Source organism: Papio anubis, chromosome 3 (genome assembly GCF_008728515.1).
Source record: "Papio anubis isolate 15944 chromosome 3, Panubis1.0, whole genome shotgun sequence".
Lineage (NCBI taxonomy): Eukaryota > Metazoa > Chordata > Mammalia > Primates > Cercopithecidae > Papio > Papio anubis.
In genome coordinates, this window is record NC_044978.1 from 122,603,514 (window position 1) to 122,617,596 (window position 14,083).

Sequence of the window (14,083 nt, forward strand, 5' to 3'; positions counted from 1 at the left end):
TCAGTACAGTTAGGCAGACTAAACTGGCTCCAGCAGATATATTCCCACATGAAAACATGACCCAGGGAATGCGAGGTCCTTGTGTTTGCTTATAAGATAATATCAGTTCTACCTGCAACCTAGCTACCTAATCATTAGAGGATATAGTGTGCTTAACTTGAGTGACAGAAATACTTATACCCATATAGGTTAGGACACAAAATCTCAAATTTATTTTTTTCTCCCTTGGTGCTTCTCAACTGCTATGAAAGAAAACAAAACAAAGAAAAACCAGGAATGCCTGAACTATCATTTGATTTCTCTCTGGATACTTGAAAAGTTTTTCTTGGATTAAGCCAGGCCACAAAAGAAATACATTCTTATACCATACCCCTTTCTTTTACCGCATGGCATTTAGGCCACTAGTCCATACTGATAGAGTGTTTAAAACATGACCCTGTGTCACTCACTGCTATTCCTAAGGATGTTGTTCACTTTGTGTGAGCTATCTTTAGAAAGACTCAACGGAGAATTTGCTCTCTAGCTTTCAGTATCACAAATAGTGTTTTTCCTTAGCACCTGATTTGTTTTTGTATTAGATACACTGTGATTCATGTAATGGATCATATTGCCCTGTTTATATTGTCAGCTAAAAAATGGAGAGCACATTTTGGGCCTGCATTTATGACCAAATCATATGTAGTTTATAACTGACCTCATTATCCTGTCCAGCCCCCAAGCCATTATTTTTCCGTTAGTTTTAATTTTTTTATATATTAAAAAAATCTTAGTTTTGTGTGCCACTTCAAGTTCTTTATAGGACTAAATATGTATAATTAGCTATTGTTGAAATTAGATTTTAAAAGCCAAATAAATTTGTTAGAATAGAAAAATAGGACTATACGTTTGTGAATTCGCTAGATTTCATGTGATTTGTTTGGTTTTTAAAATTATATGAATAAGTATTTATTGTTAACAGTATGTTTAAATTTATCCCGATTTTGTGTACGGGTGTTATGTTAAAAACATTTAATGTCTGTTGGTGTCAAGATAAAATAAACTTTGTGGATTCCTCAGATCTTTTCTGGATTGAGTTTGAATATAAACTAGCAAATATTAGAATTAAAATGTTTTTAGTTATTTCAATCTAGCAGTGGTGGTAAAAATTATAAAAAAATCAATTTTATAAGTGATACATGTTAGCATTATAAATATCTAAAATCAAGTTACATTCAGAGTTTTGTATATTTTACACTGAGCTCAGAATCTCTCAAATAAATTATAACTTTCCACATAACTGTGTTTTTAGCCAAAATAAGTTTATCATGTCATTGGAGATGTATCACACATTCTGTATTCAAAATATTACTTAAATTTGAAGGGAAGATTTAATTCATTTTGATTTATAATTTTATGTAACCATTTACATACTTAGATCTCTCTATACATTTTTTTATTAGTAAACTTAAGAATATCATCCAATTCTTTAAATTTTACATTTTAAGTAGTTTAAAAAGGATTTAAACATTATAACAACTTAGTGTTAATTAATGAAGCAGAGGTAGACTTTGAGATGTCTTAACAAAATCTTTTACTTATGGAATTGAGTATAAATGTCAACCTTGTGAAATTTAGAATTAAAAATTATCCAAGAAATAGAGTACTGCCAAATGGTAGTGGTCATTTTGGTAGAAAAAAGATCAGGCATTTCAAGCAATGCTGTAAGGTTGTTTTGAAATCTGTTCATAAAAACTATAAAACTCTGCCCATATTTCTGAGCATGATATGGATAACATGTTAAGATACAGAACTATGGTGAATGTTGTTAGCATCAATATGGGAAGAGAGCATGTTTTTGGAAAACGACAGTGCCAATCCTTTACTACTTTGTTAGATTATAATGTACACAATTGAGACTTTTCTCAATGGTTCAGGATCACTTAAAAATTAATACAGGTATTAATTATTTTGAATAGAATTATTTTGAGTAGAATTATCTTGAAGGACCTTTTTACTATCGCCTTGGAACTTTCTTGAATAATTCCCCAGTGTTCACTAAACTCACTTTTTCTTTTGTGTCACTTTTTCAATAGAATAATCATGTTTGTCATTCATACTTGTAGTGTAGGCCTGTTCTGTGACTGATCTACCCTTAGCTTGGGATAATGCTTTATTTATAAAATAGCAATTTCTGCATTTTCTATAGGTATGAATAAAGTTTGCTAGAATCGGTTGAGGTCTGTCCCAATGGGGCTTTTCCTGTAGCTGCACGTCGTTGGAAACGCCTCATAGAGTAACTCTGTGGTTTTACTTTACTCACAGGACTATTGTTAGATCTGTGGGAAGGAACTACAAGACAGTTGCTAAAAGTTTGAAAAAGACAGTTACTAAACGTTATGAAAAACCAGATAATCTACTTTTTTACTTTAGGTATTGGCATATTCCACACATCTGTACCATTCTTGAGTGATCGCTTAGGAATGAATGTGATTTGAACTCATTCATGTTGAGAGGGTGTCAAATTGAGAACCAGGCAGATCCCCACCACCTACAGTATGAAGGACCCTAAAGTAAATTGGTTGAATAAATTAAATCCCAAAGATTCTTGGTGAATTTTGAAGTCTTCCTCAGTATACCCATATTAAAAGGAGATGACGAAGCCAAAGTAATTGTGGGCTGACATGACAACTGGATCAGTTTCATTAAAAAGGGCAAACTTGAAGATGACTCCAGCTCTTTAGAGGATCTAAAGGGACCCTGATGGACAGTGGAAGAAATCACAACATGGAATTCCTTGAATAAAAATTTATTGACTTAAAAATAAAAGTTTGCTAGAATCATCACTGATCTTAGAATGGAACAGAAAATATGTATTTTTTATCTTATAATGTGTGCCGCTACGTAGTATAATGTGTGTTTCATAAAACTTCTTAACATTTTTATCTATTCTTGCAGGGTTCATGCTTGAACCAGATCCGGAACATAGACCTGATATATTTCAAGTATCATATTTTGCATTTAAATTTGCCAAAAAGGATTGTCCAGTCTCCAACATCAATGTAAGTAGGTTTTCAAGTAGGATATAAATTTAAAATTCATTTTATCATATGTGAATATATTTACTTTCAGAGTTACTTTTTTGTTTGTTGCTGCTGTTAAACTACAGAGTTACTTGTTTCATGACAAGTGGTCTGATTGTGTGTTTGATTATATTTGTGGTACAAAGCTTCGGTACCCAGACTATGCACTGAGATACCTCGGGGAACTGCAGCAGACTCAGGCAGCATATTTTGCATTTTTGAGGAAAACACAGGGACATCTTTGTGACCTAGCACAAACTAATTTTATTAAGTTATTTGGGCCTAACCATTTAATAAACAGGACTATTAGAGTTTTTTTTTTCTTAGAAGTAAACAATTACTGAGATACTGAGCACTGTGTTAACTAAGTTTGGGGAACTTTGGTATAAAGAGCACAGGCATTGTTAAGTGGGAACTAAACAATGTGTACGCATAGATATAGACAGTGAAGTAATAGACATTGGAAGCTTAGAAAGGTGGGAAGCGGATGAAGGATGAGAAGTTACCTTATGGGTACAATGTACACTATTTGGGTGATGGTCATACAAAAGCCCAGAGTTCACCATTATGCAGTATATCCTTGTAACAAAACTGCACTTATATCCCCTAAAACTTAAAAAAAAATTTTTTTTAAAAAAGCACAGGCAGTGTAAACAGAGAGACCCAGATTCAGTTTTGTCCTTATCAGTGACTGACTTTGAATTTTTTCGTAAGTTACTTTAATGTCCATTTCTTTTTCTATAAAACACGGATAGTAATTATAAGGATTACATGTAAAACCCAGTGCCTAGTGCATGGAAGGTGCTCAGTTGGCAATAGTTAGTATTATTTAAAAGCTTTGAATTTTATTCACTGTCTGTACAGTGCATTTAACTACATTAGGTGAATCGTGTAGGGCAAGTCTCTGCCAGTGTTAATAAAGGTCTCTAGAATCATCACTGATATAAGCCATTCTTGACTTTGTAAAGATCATCTGGCCTGACCTGTTTCTCTAGGGTTTCCTTTATGTGTAACTTAATCTACCCCACTAAGAAAAAAAGAAGGAATGTGGTGCCTTTCTTTTTTTGAAGCCCTTGCCATACTGATATATTATTTTCTCTGTTGAAGCTGAAAGCTTTGCAGTTCTAAAAGTAGATAAGTAGACTCATTCGACGTTTACTCAGCAAGTATTTATTGAGTACCTACAATGAACTAAACATTGAGTATAAACAAATGAACAAGGCCTTCCGCCCTGATTTTCCAGGCCTTACATTGAGTGTCTTGAAAATTATCTGTAGTATGTAGAAACAACACTTGATGCTTATCCTTGGTGTTTGTTGCTTTTTCCAAAAGGCAAAGTAGTCATTGATTTACAAGTGTAATATAATCTTTCTTTTTACTCAAGATTTACCCACTTATAAATGGACACAATGGTGTTCTTCTGCTTATTTTCCAAGGTTTCTGTGGCACATGAATGTGAAATTGACATTTGTGTAACATGTAGTGATATTTGCAGATTAGATCTGGTGAATATATGTGAACAATTTATAGGTATCTGATATGATAGTAATAGCGTCTCATAGTACTTTTAAAGTTCAATAATATATCCATAGCTTACAAAAACTTTCTGCAATTAAAAAACTAAAATGAGAAGTTTTACTTTTTTCCTTCCAAGAATTCTTCTATTCCTTCAGCTCTTCCTGAACCGATGACTGCTAGTGAAGCAGCTGCTAGGAAAAGCCAAATAAAAGCCAGGTAGGCAAAACTATGCTAAAATTGAAAAGGCATTAAAAAAAAGATAGATTTTGTTTTTACTCCTAGCAAGTATAATTGATTAAATATCATCTTCATCCACAAAAGATGTTGTGTTGCTTATTGTATGTGGTATAATTGAGATAGCAAATACAAAATAAGCTTTTAAAAATACTAGATAAAGAGTTTGGCATCATCTCACTGGAACTGTTCACTCAATGACAAGTGATTGTTTGATGATGTTAGAGTGGGTCTTTTTTTTGGACAGGGGTTGTCATTTTCATCACACAGCAACTCTAATTTAGGAAATACTGTGTTTTCAGTTTATAAATACCATGTTTATTTTTTAAATTTAAGGAAAGAAAAAAATAGCTCTTACAGGCAACTAGAATATATAGAATATGTATGTACTTTGTAGAATTTGTAATGAGTGGTTATAACTATAGTACTTTTTAGGGCTGGTAAATATGTTTTCAATCTTATTTTTCAGAGTATTTATTATATTATTAATAATAAGTTTGAACTATATTATGTAGGTTAAGACTGAATCTGTTAATGACTGATTTTTACCCCCCTCACACTTTTTTGAATTTAAAAGTTAATAAGCAGGATTGTATCTTAGATTATCAGACAGGTATAATATTACATTTGGGGAGATTTCTTGGTCACAGCAATTTTGTATTGTATGTTATTTATGCAAAGTTTGTTTACCCAATACAAAAATATGTTTGTTCATATGCTTTTTATATGCAAGATATAGACAATTGAAACACAAAGGAAAAAAAGCAGTTTTTATTTCCAAGGAGTTCACATTCTAATTGACAAGTAAACAATTACAACCTGATAGATACTAGGCTACTTTGAGAGTGTGGAGGAAGGGAAAGACTGGGAACAGAGAAAACAGGAGCACATACAGAATGCTTTCCCTGCGGGTGGGAGTTGCTGCACTCCTCCTTGAATGGTGAATAGTCAATCACCTGGAAGGGTGGGGAGTGAAATTATAGCAGGCAGGCAGTTTAGGCAAGAATGACCCTTGTGAAACTACAAGACTAGGACAAAGGGGGACATATACAGGAGGTAGATAAATGCCCGTCATGAACAACTTTGTTTATATATCATGCTGAGAAATTTGGACTTTGGCCTATAGGTCAGTTAATTTTCAACCTTCTAGTCAGTTCTACTCTTTGAGACTTGGTTGTGACATGTGTTGTAAATGATCTGTTACTTATAAATGTTAAAATTTCATTTGTGAATGACTTATTTTCAAAAATGGTGTTACTCTAAAAATATCTTCATTCACTTGAATTTCAAAACGTTCTTTTGAGAAGAGATGAAGGTGTAAAGTTATATCTAACCTGCAGGAATCCAGCTTGACCAACAATGGATCTTATCTATGATGTAGCTTTAAGTAGCATCCACTGTTATAGTTGAGTGGTAATTAGAAATTATTGTAGGATTTGTCAGTTGAATTTTATTGTGACTTCTGTTTTTTAAAATAATTAGTAAATAAATCTTTGAGAAAGTAGGTGCAGATTTTTTTAAAAAAGCATAAGTCAGCTGAACAAGAATGATGATTTGATTTTCTTTTCACCCTAATGCAAGTTATAGCTGTGGAGTTACAAGACAGTGAAATAGTACTATTAAAATTCACAGTGCTTATTTATAGTATGTTAAATCTGAACATTATGTATATTAAAAAATAAGGTTGATTGGTACTTACTGGTTAATATAAATTTAGTCTATGAATATTAGTGAAAACTTGAAAAAATCTTAATGTATACAAAGCTTAATATTAAAAAATTTAGTTTTTTTCATGTAAAGAGCATATTTTGGGAGGAGAAATCATTTACTAGCAGTTTCATTACATGTTTTCAAAAAGCACCTGTGGGTTTTTCAGCTGCCTTCAATCTGTGGTACTCTTTGCCTTCTTAAAAGGTCGCTCTCATCTCCCTGAACTTTGCATCTGCTCTGGGTATGGTTTAAGATGTGAAATTTATCTGACGTGTCTTAAAGATGGAGACACTGAGAATCACTGGCCTGGCAGATGGAAACATTGAAGGATTTTAAGCAGGAGAGTGTGAGTCTGAGTTTTAGGAAAACTACAATGATTTTGTTCAGGTGATGGTGAGGAGAAGGAAGGGAAGCAGAAAAACAGCTCCATGACTGTTGTAATAGTGAAAATGAGACTATGCGGCAGTATTGATGCAATAATTACTGTTTTTAACTTCAGTCAATTTTGTATCTCCCTATGCCAATCTGCCCAGGCATTTTCTTCCCATTCCTTCCCATAGAATACCTGGTTTCTCTGTCACTGCCTAATGAAATCAAACTTATTCAGAAAATTTTAAACCCCAGTTTCTACCTGAAGCCTTCTGTAGCCAGATTAGGTTAAAAGTACAATTACATCTCCATAAACTCTTGACAGCACTAGCTTGGCACTGATGATTTTTACTCTCTTATATTTATTACATTTCCACTAACATGTGCCCTGTCTTCCTAGGTATACTGTAAATTCTTTGAGGACAGGGTGTTGTGCAGTGTTTTGCTGGATATCAGTAAATGTACAATACATATTAGCACTTTGGTAAAACAGGAGACGTCAGAGTGAATAAAGTATACAGACTTTTAATATGCTTCTTAGGGCTTTTGCTATGCCTACGTGTGTTGTGAATCTCTAAAGAGGGTTTAGATCAGCAACAAGGCAATGTCAGGTCTGGCCTGTCCTAGCCACTTAATACAGAAGGGATAGTTAAATAGAGAGATTGTGTACAATATTTTCCCCAAATTACTTGAGCTTAGGGAGTATAGCATTGGTTGTAATGGCACATCAATAATTCAATGTCAATAAATACTTGATTATCATTAAAACAAGATATAATTGATTTTTTACATATATATACCGATTATATGTATATATACAGATGTACAGTGTGTATATATATCTGTGTGTGTGTATATATATTTTTATATATATATATATATATTTGGCCTATTAGTTCAATTTTCATGTCTTTTACCATCCCCATCCCATCTAGAGCATTAGTATTATTTTCAGAAAACAGCATACATGTAATTCTAAGATCTTTTGATTCTGTGTCACGTTTTTTTTGTTCTTCTTGGAAAGAGTTGTTAGTAGGGTTCCCTCTTGTGGTACATACAGATACTGGGAAATAACTGGATCTGTGCACTTGTTGATAGATGCAAATGCAGCAGATGTGTGCTTCATAAATCATATGTATGTAAAAATTTAAGTATTCACTTGAAAATGTGTAAGGGGATTTAATAAAGATATTTTATTGTGAATCCTGTTGGAAAGTGAACATATGGTCCTATTAACAAGTATTTGAATTTTTGTACTTAATTTATAGAAAGCAAGCACGTTGATAAATATATAAAGATTTTACCTTTTTTTTGTTTGTTTAAAAAAAAGCAATGTCGGTGTCTTCTCACATTATGGTCTCTTGATTTCAAAACTGTGTTTACTGCTTAACTACCCACATCTGGGGCCTAAACTAAGTCCTAGTGGGATAAATTTTATATGCTTTCCATTCTGTGTTCTGAGTAAAGCAAAGTTAAAGATTCAATACGTTGAATGTGAGCAGGTGGCACCTGTTAAAAGTTTTGGCTTATTTTGTTTAACATGTCCTAGGCCACAGTCTTTTCTTTTTTTTTTTTTTTTTTTGTAGAGACGGGGTTTCACCGTTTTAGCCAGGATGGTCTTGATCTCCTGACCTTGTGATCCGCCCATCTCGGCCTCCCAAAGTGCTGGGATTACAGGCTTGAGCCACCGCGCCCGGCCGTCTTTTCTTTTTTTATGCCTTGGAGTCCAAGCAAAGGGAGATTATTCTTTGTTGTTTCTTATTTTTATTTCCCTGACAAGTTCAGAGAGTGGCTCCCAGTTTTGTCCAAAACCTTATGAAAAGGTTTCTGTTTATTTCTTTTCAGTATCATTTCATCTCCTTAAGAGCAATTTCTGGGACTATGTTCTTTTTCTGCTGGTTTTGATAGCAGACCATGAGTGGTTGTGTACTGTTTTAAGGAAAATTGTTAGTTTTATTTGTTTTTCTATCTTTATTAAACATTTGATACTTGAAAATGAGCCTTAGGAGAAAGATGAGGACTAACGTGATTATCAGTAATAGTTAAAATGCATCTGTTGAGTTGGATGCTTTATAGAATAAATAGTAAATTAGAAATAATCCCAATATTTAGAATGAAATATATTCTTCTTTTGTAGAATAACAGATACCATTGGACCAACAGAAACCTCAATTGCACCAAGACAAAGACCAAAGGCCAACTCTACTACTACTGCCACTCCCAGTGTGCTGACCATTCAAAGTTCAGCAACACCTGTTAAAGTCCTTGCTCCTGGTGAATTCGGTAACCATAGACCAAAAGGTAATAGAGCCCTGCCAATCTCATCCTCTTAAAGGTTAATGTAAATAAACCTTTTATGGTTTGATTTCCTGACCTCAGGTGATCCTTAATATTGTAAAGCGGGTAACATAATGCTTTCAGAAACTTTCTACTGATGTCTACTAAATTTGGTTGGTTTCTCAACAATTCAGTTGTTGTAGGCAAAAGGAGTTACTGGCAATATGAAAGTATGGTACAAAAAACTCACAATTTGCTTTGATACTATAAATACAAACTCTTATCCCTAGAATCATCAAGTAGTAGGGTTTGAGGTTGGGAATAAAGTTCAAAGGTATGGAAAAAGTCTATGTTATATGAGAAAGAAAGAAAGTTGAAACACTAGTCTTACAAAGTTATATGTCTTTTCATTGCACCTAAAGTCTTGGTGAGGGACTATCTTGAACCATCGCTATGGACATTACAACATAAAAACTTACCTGATTTTGAGAAAAATTTACTTATCTAAAGTATCTCCTAAGCATGATGGTACAGCGTGGTACTTTAAAAAAAATTTTTTTCCCCCAAAGAAATATCCCTAACATTAGAGTAAACTTATTTTCTCAAGGATTTGGGGGTATAACCTGAAGACTCACCTTAAAGAAATCCTGTTTTGCACTTTATTTCATGATCAATCTGTCGTGTTTTAATGTTAAAATGTTTTTAATGGAATACCCTAATGGTTAAGAGCCTACATTTTGAGTCTCACGGACCTGATTTGAGTCCTATTTCTCCCATTTTTTAATATAGCTTCTAAAAGTACTAGTACCTATCTTAATAGGATTATTGGGAAGATTAAATGGCTGTTTAATATGATACCTGATACTTGATATGCCTTTGATAAATGTTAACTGTTAACTACTGTTATCAAGTAAAGTATATGTTCAGGAAAGGTAATGTTTATTTTTATTTTTTATTTTTTTTTTGAGACGAAGTCTCACTCTTGTCCCCCGGGCTGGAGTGCAATGGCACCATCTCAGCTCACTGCAACCTCCCGCCTCCCGGGTTCAAGCAATTCTCCTGCCTCAGCCTCACAAGCAGCTGGGATTACAGGCACCTGCTACCATGCCCAGCTAATTTTTGTATTTTTAGTAGAGATTGGGTTTCACCATGTTGGCCAGGCTGGTCTCGAACTCCTGACCTCAGGTGATCCGCCCACCTCGGCCTCCCAAAGTGCTGGGATTACAGGCGTGAGCCACCGCACCCGACCTGTTTGTTTATTTACTATTTGTTTATTTTTGAGACAGGGTTTTACTCTGTCACCCAGGCTGGAATGCAGTGGCACTCCATGATCATGCTACTGCATTTGTGCCTCCCATGCTCAAGCGTTCCTCCCACCTCAGCCTCTTGAGTAGCTAGGACTATTGGTGTAGGCCACCATGCCTGCTAATTTTTTAGTTTTTTTCTCATAGATTTAGAATTGGGTCTCCCTATGCTTCCTATGTTTCCCAGGCTAGTCTTGAACTTCTGGGCTCAAGCAATCCTCCCATCTTGGCCCCCAAAGTGCTAGGATTAAAGGCGTGAGCCACTGCACCCATCCTGTTTTATCTGGCATATTGCTATGTACTTCTTTGGTAATCAAGTACAATAATTGGAGGAGTATTCCATGGAAAAGGGAAAACAATGTGAATTTGAAATCATTTGTATTTAATTCCTATTTCATCATTTCTTAACTAACCCACTGTTCTCTTATGTAAAATGGAATAACAACTACTTTTCCTGTTATGAGGAGTAAATAAGGTGTGATATCTATGAAAATTTTGTCTCATAGTAAACATTCAATGTTAGTTTGTCTTTTTTATAGCTTTTTGGGTTGGAGGCCCTATCAGTCTTATTTATCATGCATTAGTGTCCCCCAGTCAGAGAACGCTAGAAACACACTTGTTGTTGAACAAGTTATGTTTATTACTCCTAAACTATTCAGATCTGTGGGGTGTCTCAGGAAGACGGTGCTTGAAAAGACATATTAAAGGATTTGGGCTTGTTTGGGGTAATTTTGGAGAGGCTATAAGGAAGTGGGAGGCCAGACATGCTGACTCATGCCTGTAATCCCAGCACTTTGGGAGGCCGAGGTGGGAGGATCACTTGAGGCCAGGAGTTTGAAACCAGCTTGGGGAACATAGTGAGACCCCATCTCTACAAAAAATAAAGAATTAGCTAGGCAGGGTGGTTCATTCCTGTTCCAGCAACTCAGGAGGCTGAGGTAGGATGATCACTTGAGCCCAGGGATTCAAAGGTAGAGTGAGCTGTGATTGCACCATTGCAGCCTGGGTGACAGGGCAAGACCTTATCTTTAAAAAAAAAAAAAAAAAAAAAAAAGAAACGGTGTTACGATATGTTTAGGTTTCTTAATATAAATTTTGTCTAGAAGGAAGGAAGCTAAAGCCTCAGTAGCTAAACATGTTGAGACATTTTTGGGGTTTGGACAATGTTCATGGTTTTGTTGCTGTTCAGACATGATTTTGGAGTGGTCTTGTTTTGATCCATCACAATCATAGTGACCTTGTCTAATGTTGTATGAGATTATTCAACAGGAGAGCAACAAGACTTAGCTGTGATTGCCAGGCCTACTCCTGATGTCAGGGGCCATGTTTCTCTTTCTTACATGCTTTCAGCTTAAGTTGGAAAAATGTTCCTCTTTTTCCCCCGATAAGTGCATTTTTTTTTTTTTAACATTTCTTTACCCTTTACAAAGAATACAAAAATTAACATGTGAGTATTGTATTTTAAAATATTCGGATTATACAGTAGTATTCAGTGAAAATGTGAACATCTCCCTCCATTTTCTTCCCAGAGTTAACCAGCAGTGTTTAATGTTCATCTTCCCAGTCCTTTTTTATGTTTTTACATGTATATATACAGATATAAATAATTCATGTTGTATTTAAAATAAATGGAGGCCGGACATAATGGCTCACTGCCTGTAATCCCAACAGTCTGGGAGGCCGAGGTGGGTGGATCACTTGAGGCCAGGAGTTCAAGACCAGCCTGGCCAACATGGCAAAACCCCATCTCTACTAAAAATACAAAAATTATCTGGGCGTGGTGGCACATGCCTGTAATCCCAGCTACTTGGGAGGCTGACACACAAGAATCACTTGTGCCCAGGAGGCGGAGATTGCAGTGAGCCGAGATCATGCCACTGCACTCCAGGCTGGGCAACAGAGCAAGACTCTGTCTCAAAAATAGTAAGTAAATAAAATAAAATAAAATAAAAGGAGTCATACTATACATACATATTAGTTCGTTTTCTTGCTGCTGATAAAGACATTCCAGAAACTGGGAACAAAAAGAGGTTTAATTGGACTTGCAGTTCCACATGGCTGGGGAGGCCTCAGAATCATGGTGAGTGGTGAAAGGCACTTACATGGTGGCAGCAAGAGAAAATGAGGAAGAAGCAAAAGCAGAAACCCCTGATAAACCCATCAGATCTCATGAGACTTATTCACTATCACGAGAAAAACTGGCCCCCATGATTCAGTTACCTCCCCTTGGGTCCGTCCTACAATGTGGGAATTCTGTGAGATACAATTCAAGTTGTGATTTGGGTGGGGACAAGGCCAAACCATATCATTCCACCCCTGACCCCTCCAAATCTCGTGTCCTCACATTTCAAAACCAATCATGCCTTCCCAACAGTCCCCCAAAGTCATAACTCATTTCAGCATTAACCCAAAAGTCCACAGTCCAAGGTCTCATCTAAGACGAGGCAAGTCCCTTCCACCTATGAGCCTGTAAAATCAAAAGCAAGCTAGTTACTTCATAGATACAATGCGGATACAGGTATTGGGTAAATACAGCCGTTCCAAATGGGAGAAATTGGCCGAAACAAAGGGGTTACGGAGCCCATACAAGTCTGACATCCTGTGGGGTGGTCACATTTAAAAGCTCCAGAATGATCTCCTTTGACTCCAGGTCTCACATCCAGGACATGCTGATGCAAAGGTGGATTCCCATGATCTTGGGCAGCTCCGCCTCTGTGGCTTTGCAGGGTACAGCGTCTCTCCCGGCTGCTTTCATGGGCTGACTGTTGAGTGTCTGCAGCTTTTTCAGGCGCATGGTGCAAGCTGTAGGTGGATCTACCATTCTGGGGTCTGGAGGATGGTGGCCCTCTTCTCACAGCTACACTAGGCAGTGCCCCAGTAGGGACTCTATGGGGACTCTGACCCCACATTTCCCTTCTGTACTGCCCTAGCAGAGGTTCCCTATAAGGGCCCTACCCCTGCAGCAAACTTTTGCTTGCACATCCAGGCGTTTCCATATATCTTCTGAAATCTAGACTGAGGTTCCCAAACCTCAATTCTTGACTTCTGTGTACCCACAGGCTCAACGCCAAATGGAAGCTGCTAAAAGGGTTGGGGCTTCCACTCTCTGAAGCAACAGCCTGAGCTCTACGTTGGCCCCTTTGTTATTTCTTTTTTAACCTATAAGTTACTTAGGTTGTTATTAAAGTTACTTATTATAAAGTTATTAAAGTTACTTACTGTTATTAAATTTTCAAGGAGATAAAAGATACTAAAGGCTGGAAGGATAGGGGAAGTGAGGGGTAGGGAGGGATTTACTAAAGGATATAAAATTTTAGCTAGATAGGAAGAATAAATCCTAGTATTCTCTACCACTTAGAATGACTAGTTAACAATATTTTGTATAATTTCAAATAGGTAGAAAGAGAATGTTGAGTGTTCCTAACACACAAAAAAAGACGATGCTTGCGATGATGGTTTTGCTAATTACCCTGATCTGATCACTTTGCAAAATATGTATTAAAACATCAATATGTACCCCATGAATATGTACACTTATTATTTGTCAATTAAAAAAAAATTCAAGGTGAATGATTTTTGAGTAGTTATTTTAATATTCTTTCACCTGGAAAG

General features: G+C 35.9%; 1 protein-coding gene and 1 non-coding gene across 3 annotated transcripts in view; both read left to right on the forward strand.

The window, feature by feature from the left end:
* The window catches only part of BMP2K (BMP2 inducible kinase), a 142,545-nt gene that overhangs the window by 82,091 nt on the left and 46,371 nt on the right, over nt 1-14,083 (forward strand). For both annotated transcript variants that reach the window (XM_003898716.5, XM_009206875.4), the window contains exons 8-10: nt 2,935-3,038; nt 4,714-4,793; nt 9,028-9,191. In XM_003898716.5, the coding sequence (XP_003898765.2) occupies nt 2,935-3,038; nt 4,714-4,793; nt 9,028-9,191 (348 nt within the window). The remainder of the gene's footprint in view (nt 1-2,934; nt 3,039-4,713; nt 4,794-9,027; nt 9,192-14,083) is intronic.
* LOC116274338 lies at nt 2,211-2,341 on the forward strand. Its single transcript, XR_004182964.1, has one exon. It is a non-coding gene; the product is annotated as a small nucleolar RNA SNORA18 (small nucleolar RNA).